General features: G+C 38.6%; 6 protein-coding genes across 6 annotated transcripts in view; 2 read left to right on the forward strand and 4 right to left on the reverse strand.

Annotated features, from left to right (window-relative positions):
- The window catches only part of CBG22248, a gene marked incomplete at both ends in the record, with an annotated part of 3,563 nt that extends 2,496 nt beyond the window's left edge, over positions 1-1,067 (forward strand). Inside the window, 4 exons of the mRNA XM_045242263.1 lie at positions 170-391; positions 451-531; positions 582-755; positions 809-1,067. Coding sequence (XP_045097521.1) covers positions 170-391; positions 451-531; positions 582-755; positions 809-1,067 — 736 coding nt within the window. The remainder of the gene's footprint in view (positions 1-169; positions 392-450; positions 532-581; positions 756-808) is intronic.
- A 120-nt stretch (positions 1,068-1,187) lies between these two features.
- On the reverse strand, positions 1,188-2,274 carry Cbr-syp-3 (the record flags this gene model as incomplete). Its single annotated transcript, XM_002638957.1, has 3 exons — positions 1,188-1,390; positions 1,774-2,124; positions 2,178-2,274. The coding sequence occupies 3 exons, from the start codon at positions 2,272-2,274 to the stop codon at positions 1,188-1,190; spliced, it is 651 nt and encodes a 216-aa protein (XP_002639003.1).
- Positions 2,275-3,174: 900 nt separating this feature from the next.
- CBG22250 lies at positions 3,175-6,381 on the reverse strand (the record flags this gene model as incomplete). Its single annotated transcript, XM_002638958.2, has 9 exons — positions 3,175-3,262; positions 3,309-3,632; positions 3,748-3,914; positions 3,962-4,081; positions 4,132-4,230; positions 4,276-4,412; positions 4,463-4,596; positions 4,641-4,733; positions 6,206-6,381. 9 exons carry the CDS (start codon positions 6,379-6,381, stop codon positions 3,175-3,177), a joined length of 1,338 nt encoding a protein of 445 aa, XP_002639004.2.
- A 1,622-nt stretch (positions 6,382-8,003) lies between these two features.
- Positions 8,004-14,118, reverse strand: CBG22251 (the record flags this gene model as incomplete). Its single annotated transcript, XM_045242276.1, has 13 exons — positions 8,004-8,204; positions 8,323-8,763; positions 9,589-10,303; positions 10,359-10,719; positions 10,767-10,998; positions 11,458-11,721; positions 12,144-12,382; positions 12,429-12,685; positions 12,727-12,932; positions 12,978-13,097; positions 13,424-13,730; positions 13,783-13,905; positions 14,006-14,118. 13 exons carry the CDS (start codon positions 14,116-14,118, stop codon positions 8,004-8,006), a joined length of 3,579 nt encoding a protein of 1,192 aa, XP_045097522.1.
- A 1,913-nt stretch (positions 14,119-16,031) lies between these two features.
- On the forward strand, positions 16,032-18,557 carry CBG22252 (the record flags this gene model as incomplete). Its single annotated transcript, XM_002638960.1, has 7 exons — positions 16,032-16,084; positions 16,138-16,268; positions 16,316-16,425; positions 16,473-16,575; positions 16,621-16,727; positions 16,771-16,918; positions 18,331-18,557. The coding sequence occupies 7 exons, from the start codon at positions 16,032-16,034 to the stop codon at positions 18,555-18,557; spliced, it is 879 nt and encodes a 292-aa protein (XP_002639006.1).
- A 182-nt stretch (positions 18,558-18,739) lies between these two features.
- Positions 18,740-21,272, reverse strand: Cbr-pqn-24 (the record flags this gene model as incomplete). The annotated part of the gene is made up of 6 exons (XM_002638961.1): positions 18,740-19,052; positions 19,619-19,675; positions 19,722-19,856; positions 19,903-20,012; positions 21,020-21,160; positions 21,204-21,272. The coding sequence occupies 6 exons, from the start codon at positions 21,270-21,272 to the stop codon at positions 18,740-18,742; spliced, it is 825 nt and encodes a 274-aa protein (XP_002639007.1).
- Between the last annotated feature and the right edge of the window lie 1,285 nt (positions 21,273-22,557).

Consider the following 22,557-nt stretch of genomic DNA (forward strand, 5'->3'; position numbering starts at 1 on the left):
GAAATTCAGAAATGTTCAAAATCGGAAAATTCCGAAGTTTAGAAAATTCCGAAATGTTAAAAACCGGAAAATTCCGAATTTTCGAAATTTTGAAAATCGGAATTTCCGACATTCCGAACATCCCTGCATTGGAGCGCAAATGCCAAAATGAATTTTTGAAATTTCGCAGACTACAAAACGAGATTATGGATCATCCAGATACTGATATCGTGCTACCACTACACCGTCTCGGCCGGGAACGTATCATTGAAAATCTGTCTTCGAAAATATTTGAACCGGTTTTTGTGTATCCGGAAAAATTGGCTATCGGCAAAGCGTTGGGATTCTTTTACGAGTATGGGATTCCGAATCAAAAACGAAAGATCCAGGTGGTGAAAAGAAACGGGTGGAAGTAAGTGCGCTCTAGCTCTAGCGTCTAATCAGAAGAAATTATCAACGGAGCGAATTTAGGATGCCGGATGCCACAGAAAAGCCAATAATTGTCGTCGAGGTCACACAAGTCGAACATTTATATGGAGCAACTTCTGAATCGTAGGTGACCGGATTGTGAATAAAATTGATTATTGATTTTTTGCTTTCAGCAATTCTAACATCAAAATCCCATACTCCGATCACTCGTCGCGCGAAGAGATTCTGAAATTTTTGAAATATTTCAAATTCAAAGAAATCTACCCAACCTCCAAATCATACTCAAAAGCGGAATTCAAGACTATGATGCAAGCTGGAAAAACGTTTACCGAGGAAAATTTGGAAAAGTGAGAAACTTGGAAAAGTAAGAAAAAAGTTCAAAAATTCTGGACATTTTCAGGCAACTTGAACTCCACACGTTCTTAGAAAAGTGTCCCGAAAAGTCTCCGATTGCTGAGCCAAGGATTCCAGGACGCGTTTATCGATCCGATTTTGCGGAAAGCCAGTGTCCGTTTCCACGTGGCGTTGTGTGGCAAGACGAGCATGAAGAGTGTATGACTGGAGACCTGGATGAGTGGGAGGAAGGACCACCGCAGACGATTCACGAGGCTATTGCTAGGAGTAGAAAGCTGATAAGACCCCGGACCACTACAACTTGAAACTTGAATAAAATTTGCATTTTTCATAAATAAAAGTCGGACAAAACTGCACATGATAGCAATAAAAAGCGATGAATCGCAATAACAAATGACACATGATAGCAATAGATCAGAGAAAAATCAATTAGAAAGTTTCGCCTTCAACGCCTCCTCCTGAAGACGTGATGTCTGGTACTCTCTTCGCACTTTGTTCACTTGATGGAGAAGGCTGACACGAAGCACGTTGCGCTCTTTGTAGGTTACTCCGTGTGTTGGCTCGAGTGCTGGAATCATCTCGGCGATTTTGGCCTTCTGCTCAGCGATCGCGACTTGTAGTTGCTTTTCTGGAAATTTTGAGGTTAAAAACATACTTGTAACGGGCCGGGCCGNNNCNNNNTTTTCCCNAATTTTGNAANCCCCGNCCGGNCCGNCNNNCCTGTCNTTCCNNCTNTTTTTATCCTTTCCCAAAACACCTAATGGGGGACCCTTATGTGATTTTTTTTCCAGCTTTGTTGATATCTTTTGACCAACCAGACCCACGATCCACAACACATACAATAATGGAGAAAATTGTATTGATTCGGCTCAAAATGACACCATTTTTGCTACCGGGCCTTCCAGGGCCGGGCCCGGGCCTTAAAATTTCATCAGGCCGGGCCCGGGCTTTGGCGGGCCGGCCCCGAATTTTACAAGTATGGTTAAAATATTAGATTTTAGATGCTCTTACTCTCGATTTTCAACTCGTCTACGTTGTTTGTGAGCACCGACTCGTAGGACAGTTTATTGAACGCGTCGATCAGCGATTCGAAATTATCGCCGCACTCCTTGTCAGCCAAATCCGCCTCGTTTCTGTCCAACTCGTTCATTAGCTCTTCGTGAGCCGCATCTTGCTCTTTCTCCAACTCCTTTCTCTGTGCAATCAACTTCTCGTTGATTTCTGTCAGCTCACGGAGCTCCTGTTCCAATTCTGCGCGCTGCGCCGCGAATTTCGCTCTATCCTTGGCGACGCGTTCCTTGAACGCTTTCTCCGCTTTCAACTGTTGTGCCGCCATCTGTTTCATCGCTTTTTCTTGGGCAACTGAAAAAAAACTAGGAAATTTAAATTTTTGGAGCAAAAAAGAGGAAAAATACCTCGATCCTTTGCCAAGTCTTGTGTGAACTCGGCTAGCTGTCGGCAGAAAGTTTCGAACCGTTCGGCGTCTTTTGGATTATTCACAAATTTTTCCATTTTTTGTATTGTAAATGGACAGTAAATACTCGCAGAATCCAAAAAAAAACGAAAAAACAAAACAGTTTTTAAAGGAGCATACAGAACTACTATTCGGTGGGTCTCGACACGAATTGACGTTTGGCATGATTAATTTTTTAATAACATTTTTTCAAGACTGCTTGAAATCAGATATATAATGTGATTGCTTCGAAGTATTCATCTTTTCAGAAATTTTCGTCAAATTCGTTTTAATTTTTCCAAAATTCACTTTCGTGTCGGAACTTAAACAACAATTTTACTGTGTGCGCCTTCAATGTCGATTTACGAGTAATACTTGATTTTTGCTGCAGACTTGTTAAAGGTGGTGTACGGTGAAATTTTTTATTGCATCAAAATGTGCAGAAATGCATGTAGATTGACATAAAAATAAAGAAAAAATTCAGAAAAATTCCTTCGGCGAGAAAAACGCATCGAAAAATACGCTGAAAGCCCTTAGGGACGAGGTTTTTTCTAGGCCGCCCGGTTTTTCTAGGCCGCCCAGCGCGTGAATTCAAACTTTCAAGAGTTTTCTAGGTTTTTGTCTTTTTGGTTTTTGAATTTTTCTTCCAGATACATCGGAAAATTTGAAAAAACAGTGAAAACGAGCGAAAAAGTTGTAAAAATTTGAATTTGCGCGCTTTCACTCACCGGGCGGCCTAGAAAAAAGCTCGTCCCTAAGGGCTTTCAGCGTATTTTTCGATGCGTTTTTCTCGCCGAAGGAATTTTTTTTGATTTTTTTCTTTATTTATATGTCAACCTACATGCATTTCTGCACATTTTGATGCAATAAAAAATTTCACCGTACACCACCTTTAAAGATAAAATTAACAGGTTTTATATCGCAAAAAAAAACATTTAAAAAAACAAAAAAAAAAAGATTTATGTCTCCTCCAGTGTGTCCAAGCGATCCATTCTTCGTCCATGATGGCGGGGGAACAATTGCTCACGTTCTTCGGAAATGCTTCGGCTGAAACTCTTGCATTTCTTTTCAAAAAAAATCCTACAAAAACCACCTCGACGTGCGTCTCTGCTTTGGTGTCCTTGTAGGCGTTGTCGAGCTGGACCGTCTTGTCTTTTTCGGTGTCTCATTTCCATTATTATGTCGATTCCCATTCTTGTGACCTCCACTTTTCTTGTCCCTCTTTTTCTCTCGTTTCTTCTCCTTTTTACTCTGCTTTTCATGACCCTTATGATGATGACTTTTATGGTAGGGAGACGATGGAAAATCATCATCAATGTCTTGATTTCTAGACTTCATCAGGTCCATGTTGTGCTCAATTATGTCCATATCTGGTGGCTTTGGATTTATATAGCGATCGTTAATGATAATTATTGACCTAGAAAAATTGAATTTTTACGTGAAAAATGCGATTAAAAATGGGTCACGTTTTTACGTGGAAAAATGAAACGTGTTCGAAAATTTCAAATTCCCGCCCCTCTCCAAAAACTAACCTATAAGTTTGAAGCAAAATAATTAACATGTTCTTGAAGAAAAAGAATATCATAGTATAAGTGACCAAGTTGTGTACAGTCATCAGATACAAACGTGTCAACAGAAATGGAACATCTTGTAAGGCGTTCGCCAGAAAAATTGCCCAAATATCCACATCGTAGAACGCCTGAAAGTGTCTGTCTCGATTTCCAAACATCCAGATGTCTCTTAAACCTTAAAACAACTTCTAGGCCGTTGTCTCGCGAACAGTTGCTCATAGTCGTTTGTAATTGCCACTCGCATTTTTCGAGCTCTCGAAACAGTCAAGACGAATGGAAATTGCAGGAGACTGAGCTGAAAATCAAGGAAAATCGGTCACGCCCACTTTTCTTCAAACGCCTTACAGTCCATGCAGAAAGCACAATGGTTTGAACTTTGCTATTCGAGTAGACCACTTTCTCCTTGAAGACGTCGAAGAATTCCACAATGTCCGAGGAGATGGCCTGGAATTTAGGGAGACTAGTTTTTATGAATCTAGGCCATCATACCAAATAAGCTAGCAGAATCTGTGAGAGTTGTTCTCTGGAGATATCTCCTTTTGGAAGTAACCATCTTCCAACAATTAAATTCACAAGAAGTAGTTGTTCAAGAAGTTGGAGACGTAGTTCACTATTATCTTTTAGAGCTGAGATAAAAATTAAAAATCTAAAATTTCGAAAAAAAAATCCCCCTCACCAACTGGATGCTGAATAGTCTCAAAACCCTGAACACTCTTCTCCAAACCAGCTCTCCAATTGCAAATCCGAGTCTCCAGAATCCAAATGGGCGGTGCTGTGGCGACGATGTACAGTAGGACGCTGGTGCAAAACCTGGAAGAGGAATTGGTATCTCGCGGTGGCCTAGGAATCCCTACCATTTTCTTTCGTCTCCAGCTCTCATGATGATCGCGTAGCCTCCTTCGAAAACGATGAGAAGAGAAAGCAGTGCGAATCCCCAGACACTTTCCCTGTGAGAAAATTTATTTATTTCTCTTTTTTTTTTGAAACATCTTATTTTTGCACTTGCCTACGCTAAAGTTCAATCATCAGAATGGAATGTTTCAATGTACTTCTCATTAGAGCGAATTTTCAATATCTTGGTTCCCGGGGGAGATGTCAAAGTTTTCTCGACTACTAAGATGTGTGTCATAACATTATCAACATTTCATTAGTTGACAAATTGTTTCTAACTACAGTAGCTTTCAGATATGCAAATTTAAAGTTGGAAAACCGGTGGAGTGTGCTTTAAAGGCGCATATTTCCAAAACTACGGTAGTTAGAAAAATTTTATCAACTAATAAAATGTTTTTCATAATACCGTCAATATGTTACTAGTTAATAAATGTTTTCTAACTACAGTAGTTTTTGAGATATGCACCTTTAAAAGTTAGCCCACCAAGAGGTTGCTAAAAGTGCGGGTTACTTTAACGGCGCATATCTCAAAAACTACGGTAGTTAGAACATAAATTTCAACTAATAAAATTTTTGTCATATTACCATCAATATTTTATTAGTTGATAAATCTTTTCTAGCTACAGTAGTTATATGCGCCTTCAAAGTTAGCGCGCACTTTCCATCGGTGTTCTAACTTTAAACTTGCATACATATCTGATAAGCTACTGTAGCTAGAAAAAATTTATCAACTAATAAAATATTGATGATATTATGATAAAAATTTTATTAGGTGAAAAATCTTTTCTAGCTACCGTAGTTTTTGAGATATGCTCCTTTAAAGTTAACACACCGTGAGGTGGTGCGCACTAACTTTAAAGGCGCATATCTCGAAAACTACTGTAGCTCGAAAAAAATTGTCAACTAATGAAATATTTATGATATTATGGCAAAACTTCCTAATTTAACAAATTCTTAATATCTTTCACAGGAACCGAGATAATTGAGACCGTGCCCTCGATAGACCAACATTTCGTACACAACGCTGTTACCTTGAATTATCTCGTTTTCTATAAAAGCAATAAAAAACAACAACCAATCAGATTTTGGAAATAAAATCATCAATATTTTTTCAGTTAAAAAACTCTTTCTAACTACAGTAGGTTTTGAGATATGCACCTTTAAAGTTAACGCGCACTTTTCACCGCCGTACGGTGCGCCAACTTTAAAGGCGCATATCTCGAAACCTGCTGTAGGTAGAAAAATGTTGTCAACAGATAAAATATTAATTATATTATGGAAAACATTTTATTAGTCAGCAAATTGTTTCTAACTACAGTAGTTTTTGAGGTATGCGCCTTCAAAAGTTAGATCACCAATAGGTTGCTAAAAGTGCGCGCTTCTTTAAAGACACATATCTAAAACACTATTGCATTTAAAAATTTTGTCAACTAATAAAATTTGTAGAATCGAATTTCCCATATTTCCCTAGTTGAAATGTTTTTAATATTTCCTACAACAATAAAAATAAATGAGGTCAAAAACGAACCTCTCACTAATCAACACAGTCTGTCTGATAGTAACAATCGAGTGAACTATAAATATGCCACGTGCCAGAATGGCACGAAGGCAAGAGATGAGGACATGAGAAGCGTCGACACTATTCGGACGTTTCACTTTTGCCTGATGTCGGTTGTTTTTGGTAATTGAGACGATTGAGTCCATGGTTGGGGAGATTCTGAAAATCTGTAATACACAGACAACGGAAGCAGATAGGCATTTGTCAATGAAAGACACAAGAATACCTTGGAACGGAAAATCCGGACCACTTACCAAATTTAACAACCACTAGTCGCCATTCTCATCAGGAAAACAGAAGACAATTGAGAGTGAGAAACTTCGGGAATGGGCGGTCTCTTCTTTTGAAGGAGCATCTCGGAAAACGGTCCCCGGGGTGCATCGATAAGAGATACGTACGCCCTCTTTCTCTCTTTGTTTTCTCCTAGTTTTGAAGAAATATGGACTGACACTTTTTCTTCAAAAAAAAAAAAGAAAAGACACTTGAAACTTTTTTCCCAAGCCAAAAAAACCGTCAAAATTGGGTTGAGGGAGACAAAGAGATGATGATGATGATGATGTGGACGGATTCTTTGTAGTTTAGACGATGATTCTGGGTCCAAAATTTGACGATTTAGTCAAAAAAAAACAGATGGTGTGGGTGGATGGAGTGGACGGAGCTGGGGAGGATAAGAGCAAACTACATAGTTTTGGGAAAATGACGTTTTTTAAAATTTGAAATTCAAAACACAAAGTTTCGATTTGAAGGTTTAGAGAAGCTGAAAATTTGAGATTCCAAAATTCTGGAATTCTGAAATTCTGAAATTCTGAGATTCGTCGTGGATTCGGAATTTCTTCGATTTTTCGAATTTCTTCGATTCTGAGATTCAGAAGGTTTGAAATTTTGATGTTCTGAGATCCCGAGCATTTCATATTCTAAAACTCATTGATTCTGAGATTTTGAAGCTTCGATAAATCCAAAAATTTAACTTTCGGAGGTTTGGAAATTTGAACTTCCGTGATTTCGAGATTCTGAATTTTTGATAAATCACATTTTTAATTTTTTTAGGTTTTCCAGATTCTGAACTCTGAAATTTTGAAATTCTGAAATTCTGAAGTTCCGAGATTCTGAGATTTTCAGATTTAGAAATTCTTAGATTCCGAAATTCTGAAATTCTAAAATTTTAGAATTCTAAAGTTCTGAAGTTCTGGAATTCTGAAACTCTGAAATTCTGAAATTCTTAGAGGAAATTGATCATGACCTAATTTTTTTCTAGGTCACGACCTAATTTTTCTAGGTTATGACCTAGTTTTCCTAGATCATGACCTGCTTCATCCTAGGTCATGCCCTAGTCGATTTACGGTTAAAAGTCGTATAATCGCTTAAATTTTCGAGAAAAAGAAACTTAATTTATCTCTAAACATTGGTTTGTCTATCTGTGTGTCTGTTCATCCCAGAACAAAGTTTTTCCTATAGAAATCCAACAACTTTTCATCACAAATCTACTCCCTTGAAGTGACACTTTTCGTCCCCTGGGAAATCTTTTTTTTTTCGTTTTTACTTTCTGAATTTAGCTTTTCATTTAAAATATGTTTCACTTTGAACAATCCGGACAAACAGACACACAGAAGAGATCATTCTCCTGGATGATTTTCAGCTGTTTTATTTTATTAAACAAGAAACACGTGGCAAAGGGTAACAGATATAAGTATAGGATGAGGTAGTGACAACCCGTTCGCAACTACAGTAACCCTGGACCTTGATAAATTGGGTCAAATGTACAGTAATCCTAATAGGGTGAATTCATGCCCAGTTTGGTGTCGAATTCGAACTTGGTCCTCCGCTGCTCCCTAGTGAATTGTCCGATTCGTCGAATTTTGATGAGCTCATTGATAATCGAAACTATGCAAATCCAAATAGCAAGGATGGATAGGGGAAGTAGGGAGAATAGATTCGAGAGTTGAATGCCTCGTAGCAAGGAGTAGCCGATCTGAAAATGAGCAAAGGATAGGCGAAGGTTGGGCAAGGGTTGTTCTCGACAAGGATTCGTGAACGTTGATAAAATGTTTCGGCAGACTTGGGGCATCTTGCCAGAAACAAAGTCCCACCTGGGTAACCATACAAATCACCACTGCACCATCCCAAAGAAGACATTTGATCGGAAACTCGTACCAGAGAGATGACAGTCCAAACACGAAACTAGACGATAGAAAACAGTAAATTACGGTTAGCTGAAATAAACCATTTCGATAGAGCGCACTTGCCTTCTCTCCTACCTGCAATCCCATAATATGTCTAATGGTCTCTGTTGAAAGACTATCCTGTCTCATGATACTTGTTTCATTGAAATCCATCGAAATCGGTTGAGATCCAGCGGAGCCATCCGTGTTGAAAATGCAAGAAATATCAGAAAATGAACACATCAGGTTGGAATTCGTCATTAGGAGGAAGAGAAAGAGTAGGTTGATGTAGATGGCCGATGGAATGAATTGACAAATGAATTGGGTCACAGCTTTTCGTTTTTCGGCGCGTGGAATTTCAGATGAGTTCTGGAATTCTTACAGTGTACTGGACAAAACTAGAGCTTCATTTTTGCAGTTGACAACTTTTTTGTAGAATTTGGTTCTTTTTTGTAGAATTTGGTTCTTTTAGCTCTACTTTCTTGCATGCGGCGCGCCGCAGGCGGCGACTGCTACAGGCACCCACACTTCCACGTGGCATATCTTCCCGGGACCTAATTTTACAAAAAACTCGCCAACTACAAAAAGGAAGCTTAAGAATAGAGCTTCATATTTTTAGTTGATCTGTCAAGGAGCAAGTCTTCGCCTCAACTTTTCCGATCTAACTGATAAGCGCCTCTATAAAAGAGTGCTGCCAGTTAATTTCGGGGCTCTTTCTTTTATCATTTTCTCTTTAACATTTGTTTCTTGATGTTGATGTAATGCCTTTCCAAGAGGAAGGAGTACAGTAAAGTAATTGTTAGTAAGTGTTAAGTACATTATCATGAAACCGCTACGCCATACTCTCCTATGCTAATCAGGAGTTACAGTTAGTTGATTACATGGTTTTGGCTATCCACAAGGATAAGGAACCGCCAATAATCATTTGTAATTACATACCACTTTTTTGTGCAGTTCTAGCCTGAAGAGATATGCTACGTGGAAGTGTCTCTCCTTTGTCGCATGCGGCGCGCCTCCAACGGCGACGCTCAGAGGCGCCCGCACTTCCGCGTGGCATATCTCCTCAGGATAGGATTGCATAAAAAAGTGATCAACAACAAAAAGAAAGCTCTACTTGTGTTCCATAAGCCCTGAAATTTTCAAGAAAATCGAGAAATTTCTAGATAGATCTTCAGTCTTTTCAAAATAGCTTACCTTCGGCGCGATCCTTATAATCTTGGATTTCGGCTCAAAATTCGTGAACAACGATCCCAAAAACAGAATGGGAATGTGAATGAAACTAGTGAGAATCGTTTGAGAATGTGTGAAAATGATGGGAAGAAAGAAGAATGTAGACATGAGAAGAGTGATGGAGTAGAGAAGGGAACCGTATAGAATGAAGAGAAGGGAGTGTCGGAAAGAGGACATTCGATGGCGGGCGCAGACGATTAGGGAAGACAGTTTGAGCAGCTTCGAATGATCCATACGAAAATCAGTTGCCAATGCGATCAGCTCACTTGAGAAGTGCATCACATTACTCCTCTCATCCACCACGTCTCCGTCTTTCTCCAGAAGTCGACAAGCCGCTTCTTCCACATCATCCACGCATACAGAGATGTTGGCTTTTGAATAGAGCATTGTGTTGCTTGGATTTCTACAGCTTCCCACTACCATCACTACTTCTCCATTCTCCTGCATAATCTGAACCATCTCTTCTACTGCTGGAGTCCTCGAGTCCGTAAAGAGTCCAACTAACAATGGAACATTATCAACCTCTTCCAAATGAGGTCGTACATTTTGTATGCCTGTCGGAAGACGAGCGATATTTGGGATCGGCGCCATTTTAGCAGATAGCATGCTCATTTTACGGAGTGATGGGGATCCACGAACCAGCGATTCACAGTCAAGCGCATCTAGGTTGGACTCGCTCCTGGAAGATAAAATTTGCTACCGCGTAACTCAGAAAGACTTCTTTTGAAACTTACAACGCGACTCTCTTCCAAAACTTGGGCTTTGCTGGCTTCTGCTTCACAAACTGTTCATGTGCAACATCCGTCTTTTTTGCCGGTACCACCGTATCATCCTCAGCCAACGAAATATGGCAATTCCACCCGGCTTCAATTCCTAACTTTTCCGCGAAGACCCTGCTTCGAAGTTCGTTTTCCTTCGAAAAGTAAACGGGGCGCACACAAATCTGATCGAGTTTTTCTATAACTGTCACAGCGTCTGGAAGTGGTTCATAGTGAAGAACAACCAATCCACAGAGGATTTGTCCAGTGAAGTATTGATCGATGGCCATCTCGGCCGTTCGAATCGTTTTTGTGTAGTCCGCTTCGTCCAATGATTCTATAAAAAATTCAATGGGTTATTGTAATCTAGACTCTCTGGAATACCATTGCTTTGACTCCTCGGGAGCGTTGTCTCAATTTTCGGAGGCTCATGGTTCAAGGGAACTTCCACAAACTTTCCGTCCAATGAACTCGCCAACTTTGGAAAACACGGGCGGTACGAAACGGCCAAACAGTGTCCGGTCATTGAATGTCTCAAATAGAAATCCTTCACTGAAGACTTTAATCGTTTTGACATTGGAATCACATCACATCCATTCCAGATGTGAGTGCAGGCCTGAAAAATTAACGATTTGAATTGAATTGAACCTGTCGGATTACGCCCCTCCCGGGCTTAACTTCCTGGCCTACGGTCACAGTTCCCGTAATCTCATGCAGACGTTTCGGCACATTTTCTCGAATATTTTTCTCAAGGGCTCCAGAAGACTTCAAAATCACAATTTCGAAAAATGAAAAGTTCGAGCATCTATTTAGACACATTTCTGATCTATTTGTCTGGGTTTCAGATCAATAGGTTAACTTTGAGTGGGTGATAAGGCGCGCGACATACATACCAACATACGGAACTTGGTGAATGTTATTAGTAATGATATTTCAGCCTTTTTCGGAGCACAAGTTTGTAAATAAGGAGGTCTGCAGCTGCACCTAAATGATAAGGTAGTGTGAGAACAATTCTCACATAACAAAAACGTAATTTATCATTAGGGCGCATTTGCATTTTGCCTAGTTCACTCACATCCACAACAATATTAGCAGTTCCCTGGCAGGCCAAATGACTGTGAAGGGTTTTCGCATCGTCGTGAATCGTACAAAACGCCATTTCAATTGGGGTTCGATGTTTGGTAAGGCCTGGTAGAGGGGCTTCTCCTGGTTGCTTTTTGTAGAATCCCAATATTTTCGGAGGTCCTTGGAACTTCTCCAAACTTTTTGGAGTGAATCCTAGCAGGTAGGGAAGTTGACACATGCATCGTCGGTTGGCAGTGGCAATTGTTCTGGGGACCTGGAATTTTTGAATGTTTTAATTTTTGTTAAAATTGATTAATTAAATTGTAGACCAAAAATTAGGGCGTCGCACCGCTGAGCCGCCGGCACTTTACAGACTTCGCTATCAACTTTGCGTCAATTTATCTCGGTTCGTGTCAATGATATCAAAAATTGGTCAACTCATAAAATGTTTATTATAATATCAGAAACATTTTATCAGTTGACATCCTTTTCACATCTTTGACAGGAACAGAGATAAATTAGCTGAAAGTTGACGGTTACCCAATCTTCAAACTAATCAAGTCCAGTGGAGCGCGTTTACCTTCCGGGTCTTTTGATAATTCTCCGAGGGACCGAGATAAATTGGGTCAGTTAGGCCGGCCCATTCTATAAGAGGCAAACTACAAACGCGCTCCATTGCTAAATAAACACACCAACCTTCGTGGCGACCACCGCCAAATGATCCAAAAATCTTCTGAACGGATCCGATTGTTGGCAAGAATTCAGGAGCAAATTGTATGCCAATGGAAGTAAGTTCGGAAGATATCTCTGCCAATTTGGATCGTCCATTGATAGATTCCATCTGTTGATTGCAAATCCTTTGGGACTTATCACTGGCTCTTGATCAGAAGACAGATTCATCACTTCCAGATGGATTCCCAAGCAGCCGGATTCGTCTGGAATTTTATTTTCAGAATTCGAACAAAAAAAAGCATGACCTACCAGCTTGATTCGTGGCAAACACCACCTTCTCCATAGATGGATGAACACAAGAGAGGATCCCTTTTTTATCGATAAAACTGGTTCCAGTGATACTCGAGAATATGCTGATCAGATCTTTACACGACTCGAAATCCTTTGATAATCCCAAATATCTAGCCACCTCTCTGTTATTCATAAATTTCACAAAATGTAAAAGTAAAGGAAGTTGAAGAATGAGAAGTGGAAGTACTGTAAGACTAGGAACAGCGAAGACGAACCTGAAAAAGTATCGATGGAGCGAATTTGCATTGCTTCTTACCTAGTTCCAAAAAGTGTCTCGTCATCCGAGTAGCAAAATCTAACGATGGTTCCAAGAATGGAAAGTACTAGAGCGATTGGGATGACGTAGTGCTCGAAGACCTTATGAATCATAAATTGTAGTTGATAATCGAATTGTAATGGAGTGTCTTCTGCGGAGAGAGCACTTTCCAGATGGTTTTTGATTGGGTAGCAGGTGACACGAGCCTAGAACTTTGGTTTTGAATTTAGAAAATTAGAAAAAAACCTTACATAAACTGGCTCCAATGGATGAATGAATCCAGATCGTTTATCAGTTTTGATATCCCATTTGATTCGATCTCCTTCTGCCAAAACTCGTCCGTCGAAAGTTTCACAGTTACATGGAGCAACCTAGAAAAAAAATAAAATTTTGAAATTATAGATGAAAGTCAATTTTCCAAGGGGTGCCGTTGGTCCGTCGAAAGTCCGTCGACGGCCCGTCGGTTCTCCGTAGCTGTCATTTAGCAGTTTTTTGGCTGTTTTTACTAGTTTTTAAGTTTTTTTTTTCACTTGTGTTTAGGAATAAAACTTGCGGAACAATCATTGGTAGTGCCGCTAAGCTTCATGGTCGCAGGCCGTGCAGGCCAGAACCCTTAGCTTTGACCCGATTTTTCTCAATTCCTGTGAAAGATATCAAAAAATGCTCCCTCTAATCAAGTCCAATAGGGCGCGTTTACCTGTCCGGGTCTCAAAACAATCACATCTCCAATAACCAAGAGAATCCGTGGCACCTCGACAATGAAACCATCCCGAAAGCACGCCTGACAAACTGAAATGTCTTCTGTCACAGCTTCCAAAGACTTTTGCGGATATCGAAAATCCTTGGGTTTCGATTTTTCTAATTCCAAAATCGCCTCAAACGCTTTTCGATACTTTTGTTGAAACGCTGTGGACCGGATCCGATTTTGCCAAACTTCGAGAAGAATTGTGTAAAGGAGAAGGAGAGCATAGACGGCAGCAGATGAGAAGGTGATGCGGTTTTCTCTAGAAAGGTTCGAAACTACAGTAACCCTCAAAAAGTGAGGGATAGTCTTACATATCGACGGAGCCAATGATTAGAAAAATCAGCGAAATTCTAATGAACAGAAATGTTCGAGAGCAAAAGTAATGGGAGAATGTGCTGACCTTATTGGGTAGATGAGCATCCGGTTTGAGTTTGCTGAAAAAAAATTACAGTATGCCAATGCGCCCTAATGCAAATCCACAATGCAACATTTCGTTAGAGCAAACTTGTAATAACAAAATCACAACAAACGCACTTGACAACATGAACACTATACCATTCGGCGATTGAAGATTTGGCCTCATGAATCAGACGATCAAATGCCACGTCACTGGATAATCCCAGATCTGGATCGACCTCTTTTTTCATGATTTTGGTTTTGGAGGTGGATTTTCAGATTCTGGGTTTCATGATCTGGAAAAAATAAACAATTTGATAAACTCAAAAAATGTTTAAAATGTTGAAAAGTTCCAAAAATTCGAAAACCCAAAAAAGGTCAAAAAGATCTATCAGTTCCAGTTTTGAAGGATTTTCAAATTTTGGGTTTCATGATGCGGAAAAAATATTTTAGAACATTTTGAAAAATTCGAAAAATTCGAAAAATTCAAGAATTCAAAAAAAAATAGAAGAAATTCCAAAATTCCAACATTCCAAAATTCCGAAATTCTGGTGATCTACCAATTTCAGTTTTGGAGGGGAATTTTCGAAAAATTCCAGATTTTTTGTGAAAAAAAATACTAAGAAATCTGAGTTCCTGAAATTATTTAAAAATCAAAAATTGAAAATATCGAACGTTTTGAGAACTATTGGAATTCTGGGTTTCATGATCTAAAATTTTTCTTTTAATTCAAAAAAACTTTGAAATTCTAAAAATTCTGGGAAACGAAAAGCTTCAGTTTTGGTGGAAAATAAAAGAGTGGGAAATAAAAAGTAAGAATTTCAAATTCCTGAAACTATTTATATTTAATTTTTTGATTAAAAAATCGAAAAAAGCAAAATTGGAAAAAAAAACGTTTTGTCTTTTTTGAACACTCCTCAAAAATTACAGTTTTTTTTTCCAACAAAGAATAATTTGTAGAAAAAAACATTTAGAAAAAATTGGAATTTCTAGAAAAAAATTCCCATAGCTCTTCTTGAAAAAAAAATGACCAAAAGACCCGGGGAAAAATAAGAAAGAGAGCAAAAAGAACTCTGCGTCTCTTCTATTGCTCCCTCTCTCTCATTCAGCTGTTACGTCAATGTGCATTCATCTAGATGTCTGCGTCTCTCCGCCACCGTATGATTAGAGATGGAAAAAGGGAGCACGAGGGAGAGAGAACGAGATAGTGTGTGAAGTGAAGAGAGTGTTAGACAATGAGAAATATATTGGATTGGAGGGGAAAGAAGAAGAAGACCAGGGCTCGTATACGTTCACTTATATACACTTTTTGGAGCTCATCCCCCCGAAATGTTTTTTTTATTGTTTGTTTTGATTGGATTTTTCGAGAAATGGCTTGGAAATTGGAATTTCAGACAAATTCAAAGTTTCCAGAACGATTCGTTGCCTAGGACTTAAAAAATGTTTGTTCTAAAACTTTGAAAAATCAAAGTTTTGAAAAGTTTCATTTTCCTTTTCATCTTTCTTCCCGGAATTTAAGATGTTGGAAATTTCCCTGAATTTTCAAAATTTGAAAAATTCTGATTCCTGAAACTTTTTTGTCTTTTTTGAATTTTTTTTCTAAATTTCCAGTTTCCAGATTTTTCTAAAACTTGTAAAAAAATATTGAAAAAGACACTGGAATTTCGAAAGTACAAAAAAAATTTTTCTGAAAAATTTGAAACTTTAATTGGTATTTTTAAACTTTTCCAAATTTCAAAAATTCGTTTTTTAGAACTCTCTAATTCCTTTTTAATCGGAAAAATTCGAATTTTCCGGAGTTTAAGATTTTTGAATTTCGCTCAATTTGCAAATTTTCAAACTTTTGATTTTCGAGATTTTTTGTCTTTTTTGAATTTAAAAAAAATTTCCAATTTCTAGATTTTTTTGAAATTCAAAATATTGGTTCTAAAAAATCTGGAATTTTGAAAGTTCCATTAAGTTTAAAAATTTAAAAATTTCCAATTTCAAAAATTCGTTATTTCCAGAATTCTCTCTTTTTTATCTAAAAACTTACAAAAGTTTGATTTTTGAGACTTTTTCCACTTTCTAGAACTTCGTGAGCATTTTGTATTTTTTCAACCTTTTGTCTGAAATTTCTGAAACTTCGAAAGTTAAAAAAAAAATACAAATTTCCAGAAAAACCATGTCATATTTCCTTCATCAAAGTGAGTGGAATGACTTAATCGAGCGGCATGTGTAAGTTTTTCAAAATTCAAAATTTCAACAAATCTAAATTTGCTCCATTCCAGATTCGAACCAGTCAACGATGTAACCCCCGAAATGCTCAGTGAGCTGAACGAGAAACGCCATTTTTTCGTTCAAACCGATAGAAAATACGTTGGTCTGCCGTTTGATAAACATCAGTGGTCCCGAGCAGACAGTAAGTTCGCTCTATTGGTAACTAATTCAGATTCCTTTGGTTTCCAGGACCACCTTTGCCACGTCATCGACCGCATTACAAGAAAGTGGTGATTCAAGGATGCCCAACTCATGCCATTCGATGTACTAGTATTCATAACAAGGAATTCAAAAAAGAGGTTAGTAGTGCGAATGCGCTCTATTGAGAATTTAGAAATGCTTGCAGGTTCTCCATCTTGAGCACGCCTCCTATTTTCATTATTTTCTAACAGGAGCTGGAGTTTACTCGGAACCAGATGAGAATGAAGTCAAGAAGCCCAGAATTTCAGGTTTGAATGTCCCCGCAGAAAAATGAAAATTCGAGAATATTCCAGAAATCAAATCCAGTCGAGTTCGAGAGATCATCAAAGAGACGAATGGGTCGTCAGCTCAAGTGTTTCAAATTGCACAAGATGAGGGAATGGAGGTTTCCAGAAAACAGGTTTGTTCCGTGGAGCGAGATTGCAATTTATGTAGAGTTTCAGTGTCAAAATCAAGTTAGAACGGTCCGAGAACACTCTGGAGAGGCTTCGATTAGAGATAAGATTGTGAGGAAGAGGAAACGAGAAGTGACAGTGGAGCAGTTGAATTTGTTGAAGAGAATATTTCCAGATGACGTCACCGTTTATACAGGTAGGCTTCTTTTTTAGAAATCGATTTTAGAAGCTTCGAAAAGTACCGTAAAACCTGTAATAAAAGGTTCTTTTAACTTTGAGCCAATTTTTTCATTTCCTGTACAAGATATCAAAAAGTTGTCAACTGGCAAAAAATCAATTATAATACGACAAATATTATCCCAAGAACGTTTTTCGATTGTCAGGCCTTAGGAGCGGCGTTATTAAGAGACCCAGGTAGTCAGACACCCTCGCTCTCTGCTGTCTCTAGCTATATCTTGGCTGTTAATGAAGCAAGTCTAAAAACCGTGCCTGTGGGACCATTGAGAGCCAAGATATGACCATTTGAAGACCTGAAGATAAGAGACACAGACAACAAGACTCTCTATCTGTCTGCGTCTCTTCAAAACTTTAAAGCGATGTATCTCGGCTACCATTGGTCCAATATGACTGGCTTTTTGTCAGAAATATGCGAAAATGTTTTCCAAATCTATGGATATTACATTTTTTCATAGTTTTCAAAAAATTAACAAAAAAAACTATTTTTGAGAATTTTAAAATTCTGGAAAGCTTTATAAATGCGTCTTACAGAAGTCGAGAAAAACTAAGAATCAGATAGATCAATTTTCTAGGACCATTATCAGCCGAGATATGAGCATGTGAAGTTTTGAAGGCGCGAGACGCAGACAACGAGACTCTCTAACTGTCTGCGTCTCTTCACACAAAACTTCAAATGATCATATCTCGGCTCTTAATGGTCCTAGAAAACTGTTTTTGGACTAAAATATAGGATTTTTAATGAGCTATCCTTTCCAAAAAGATTCACGTTCCTAGCCGAGACAGCTGGAGAGACGCAGACAACGAGACACTCTAACTGTCTGCGTCTCTCCAAAACTTTGTAGCGCTGTATCTCGGCGCCCAGTAGTTCAGTTTGACTGGGTACTCGTTAGAATTACGTGAAATGATTTTTGAACCTAATGATATCAAATTTTTCATGATTTTGAAAATTTTAAAATATCAGAACACTTTATAAATACAGAAGTTGAGACAAACTTAAAATGAAAAAAGGTACTTTTATTGTTAGTAAGATTATTGAAAATTCAAAATCCAATATTTTAGTCCAAAAATCACTTTTCTTGTTCATCTAGAAGCCGAGATATAGCATTTTAAGTTTTGAAGGCGAGAGACGCAGACAACGTAACTCTCTAACTGTCTGCGCCTCTCCAAAACTTCAAAGTTCTGTATCTCGGCGCCCAGTGGTTCCATTTAACTGGTTTTTTTGTTAGAAATTTGTGAAATTGTTTGCTGAACCCAATTTTTCAATTTTGAGAAGTTTGAAAAATGAATTTTTTGGTTTTGGAGAATTTTTAAATTTGGGGCCCTTCTATTATGGTACTCAAAAAAGGAGAATCTGAATTTACATATTTCCAGACGATCAAAACATCACACACTATCAAGTGAAACTCTTCACAACTGGAAAAATCGATAACAACGCTCAAACGCTACAAGACACTGCTCAACCGGACTCCGATACCGATCACTTTGATTTGGTGGAAGAGGAATTCACTTACGATGAGCCGGACCGTGAAATCAAACAAGAGGTTTCGGATCCGGATGACCAATTGTTGCTCTATCCAAAATATGAATATAGTCTTTAGAAGTTTCAAAATGTATCCTTCGATTTCCCTGTATCTCATTATCCACCCCATTTGATCTTTCTCTTCTCACAGCTCAATAATTTGAAAATATTTTTTTGTGATCTCAAAGAAAATTCAAATTGTCATTCATAAATCAAAATGTTCAAATTGTCATAAAAATTATAAAAATAAAATCAAATAATTCAAATATTAATCTCTCCAGCGTTTCCAGCTTTTCCAGACGATGAGGAAGAGGAGGTAGTTGACTTAGCACTTCCAGCACTTCCAGCCTTTCCAGCTCCCAACGGAATATGTTCTACTTCTTTTCTCGCTGAGAGGGTTCTTGGCGCTTGTTGAGGCACAGATTGGGTTTTGTAATTTTTATCGATTTTCTTAAAATCATCTTCCAATTGAATCTCGTCTCCACGATCGTCAATCGACTTCTTCCACATATCCTCCACTTCTTTATTCGTCCATTTTTTCTTGCTTTGCGAGTCTTCGGCAGTTTTTTTGATCCTGAAAAATGTTTCTTTTTGAAAATCTGTTTTTCTGAATTTCCGGCATTTAAAAATTTTCAAAAATCAAATTTCAGAATTGTATCAAGTTTGATATAGTTGGGTTTGGCAACTTTTTTACCCGTATTTCTAACAAAAAAAACCAGTCAAATCGTATCACTGGGGGCCGAGATAAATCATTTCAAAGTTGTGAAGAGACGCAGACAGTTAGAGTGCCTCGTTGTCTGCGTCTCTCCAGCTGTCTCGGCTGGCAAAAAAAGCTAGAAACTTGGTTTTTTTTTGGAACGAATAGCTCAATGAAAATCCTATATTTTAGTCTAAAAATCAATTTTCTAGGATTATTAAGAGCCAAGATATGGTCACTTGAAGTTTTGAGTGGAGAGACGCAGACAGTCAGAGTGTCTCGTTGTCTGCGTCTCGCGCTTTCAAAACTTTATATACCCATATTTCGATTCCCAGAAAGCCTAGAAAATTGATTTTTGGACTAAAATATAGGATTTTTAATTTCAAATAATCTCACTAACAATATAAACACCTAGGCTTTTTTGGAATTCTAAAAAATCTTACATAGTCTCCTCTTTCGCTGAGTTCTGACCTCCATAGTTGTAATTGCTGCTCCAGTCACTAAAAAATAATATTTTCTTTTCAAAAATAGCCTCAACACCCTCACTTATTATTTCCCCATCCATTATTATTTTGTCCTCCATTATTATTATTGTTACTGTTTCCATTTCCCCATGATCCACCACTGGCTCCATTATTGTTATTCCAGTTGGATCCACCGCCGCCTTGAATCTGTTTCGGGCTGCAAACAAATTCTCAGTGGAGCGCGTTTACAAATCACACCACACTTATCCGAGTAGACTGGATTTCCGCCAACGTTACATCTATCATAACTGCAGCAACACAAACTGACGGGTACCATTTGGAATGTTGTGAAAATGCAAGTGTCTTTGGCTAACTGAAAAAAGCACATGTAAGATTTTTTAGATTTTTTAGAAATCGACATGTAAGATTTTTTAGAAAAGCATCTTTGCTTTAAACTCGAAATCCTAATTTTGAAAGCGAGAGACACAGAAAACGAGACTCTCTAACTGTCGGCGACATTCCACTCAAAACTTCAAATGATCATATCACGACCAGGCTTGGTCGGAGAAAAGTTTTCGGATAATTGGATATCCAAAATTTTTTCCAGATAATTTTTTCGGAGAATCGGATATCCGACTTTGTCTCCGACTTATTTCGGATAAAATTTTTTTGGCCTTCAATTGAGGCGAGCGACTTAAAAACCCAATTTTTTGATGAACAGAAGCTTCAATAGCAAGAAAGGAGTGTAAAAATGATATCTGCAAGACAGCAGGATGCAATTTTCGGTTTAATTGATTGCTCATTTTTCGGATATTTTTTGTCTCTGTCGGAGAAATTATCCGAAATTATCCGAGTTTATCCGGAAAAAAACCCCGGAGAATTCTCCGTCGGATAATTAATTCGAAATTATCCGAAAAACTCGGATAATCGGATATCCGATTATCCGACTCCGACCAAGCCTGATCTCGACTCATAATGGTCCTATAAAACTGATTTTTGGACTGAAATATAGGATTTTCAAGGAGCTATCCTTTCCAAAAAGAACCAAGTTTTCAGCTCTTTTCCCAGCCGAGACAACTGGAGAGATGCAGACAACGAGACTCTCTAACTGTCTGCGTCTTTCCAAAACTTCAAAGCGCTGTATCTCGGCGTCCAGTGGTCCAATTTGACGGGTTTTTTTGTTAGAAATTTGTGAAATTATTTGCCAAATCCAATAATACCAAAATTTCATAATTTTGAAAAAAATCTTCTACTACGAAGTGAAAAAAACTTCACAACGCTCAAACTCCACAAGACACTGCTCAACCGGTCTTAGATACCGATCACTTTGATTTGGTGGAAGTAATTATTTTTGAATTTCCCGCCAGATTGATTGCTCACCATACATCTCCATCTGGAACATCCAGCCTTGACCATGTTTAACATAACATAGGCAGTTGTCGACATATTATAACAGTACGAAGAGTCTGGACATTCCTCAGTTGTCTCTCCAACACTTTGCATTGCCAACATTTTACTTCCCTGGAATCAGAGTTATCCATAGAGCGCGTTTGTCATTACTTACATTGTAACAAGTCAGTGTATAGACTGTTCCCAACGCCAAACAGGCTAGAATCAATAGTTTTATAATCATTCTTCACTTAACTGAGAATTGGGAAGAAAATAGAAAAGAATGAGAAGAGCTACTCGGGACCCTTTTGACAGCAACTGTTGTTTTCCAGGGTATGAGAGATAAATAGAAAAAGAGGGTTTAGAGAAACAGAGACAAGAGTTCAAAACTTGTTTTCATGATCATGTTGGTGATTCATCTGAAACTTTTCAAATGACATCATATGAAATACACGTGGAACAGCATTCTAAAGTGTTCAGTTTTCAGATTGTGAAGTTTGTGTGAAGTCTAAAATTCTGAAATTCTGAAAAACCAAAAAATCGGAAATCCTGAAGTTTTGAAAGTCTGAGATTATGACATTTCTAAATTACGAATTTCTGAATATCTAAACTTCTGTAATTTCAAAAGTTTAAATATCGGAAGTATCGAATTCTAAAATTCTGAAAGTCTGAATATCTGAAATTTCGTAAATTTGGAATTTTGAAATTCAAAAATTCATACAATTGATATTTAAAAAAAATCATTTTCACGATCTTCAAAGGAGAGGGGCAAGAAATACGCTGAAAATGGTCCGTGTTCTAGAATAGTCCATCGTGTGGACTCGAACCCGGGTCGTCAGATTGGTAGTGGGGAATGTGGAAAATCTTACTGAGCCATTCGAACATTTTTTGTAAAACCGCTCAAAAATTCCCTTTTTCAAGGGTTCTGAGAGACAGGAAAGTTTAAGATTTTGATTTCACTTAAAAATTATCTTCACACGTTCGAAGCTTCACATGTTCACATAGAAACCGTCGATTTTGAGCCTTTATATCTGGATTCCGATAAGAGATATCAAGAAACTAATAAAATATTGCTGATATTATGTCACCCGGATCCAGGTCGCCCGGATCTAGGTCGCCCGGACCTAGGTCGCCCGGATCCAGGTAACCCGGATCCCGGGACCCAGCGACCCAGGGATCCAGGTCGCCCGGATTCAGGTAACCCGGATCCAGGGACCCAGCGACCCAGGGATCCAGGTCACCCTGATCCAGGTCACCCGGATCCAGGTCACCCGGATCCAGGTCACCCGAATCCAGGTCACCCGGAGCCTGGTCACCCGGATCCAGGTCACCCAGCGACCCAGGTCTCCCGGATCCAGGTCACCCGGATCCAGGCCACCCGGATCCAGCGACCCACGAACCCCGGGACCCGAGAATCCAAGGATCTAGGACCCTCGCCGGGTCACCTTCTCTGGAGTTCAGAGAAGGTTGAACTGATTTGTTTCTCCACTTTCCTCTTCCTTTATAGCAATCCTCCTGAGGCCAATATA

Source organism: Caenorhabditis briggsae (assembly GCF_000004555.2).
Source record: "Caenorhabditis briggsae complete genome, chrI, whole genome shotgun sequence".
NCBI lineage: Eukaryota > Metazoa > Nematoda > Chromadorea > Rhabditida > Rhabditidae > Caenorhabditis > Caenorhabditis briggsae.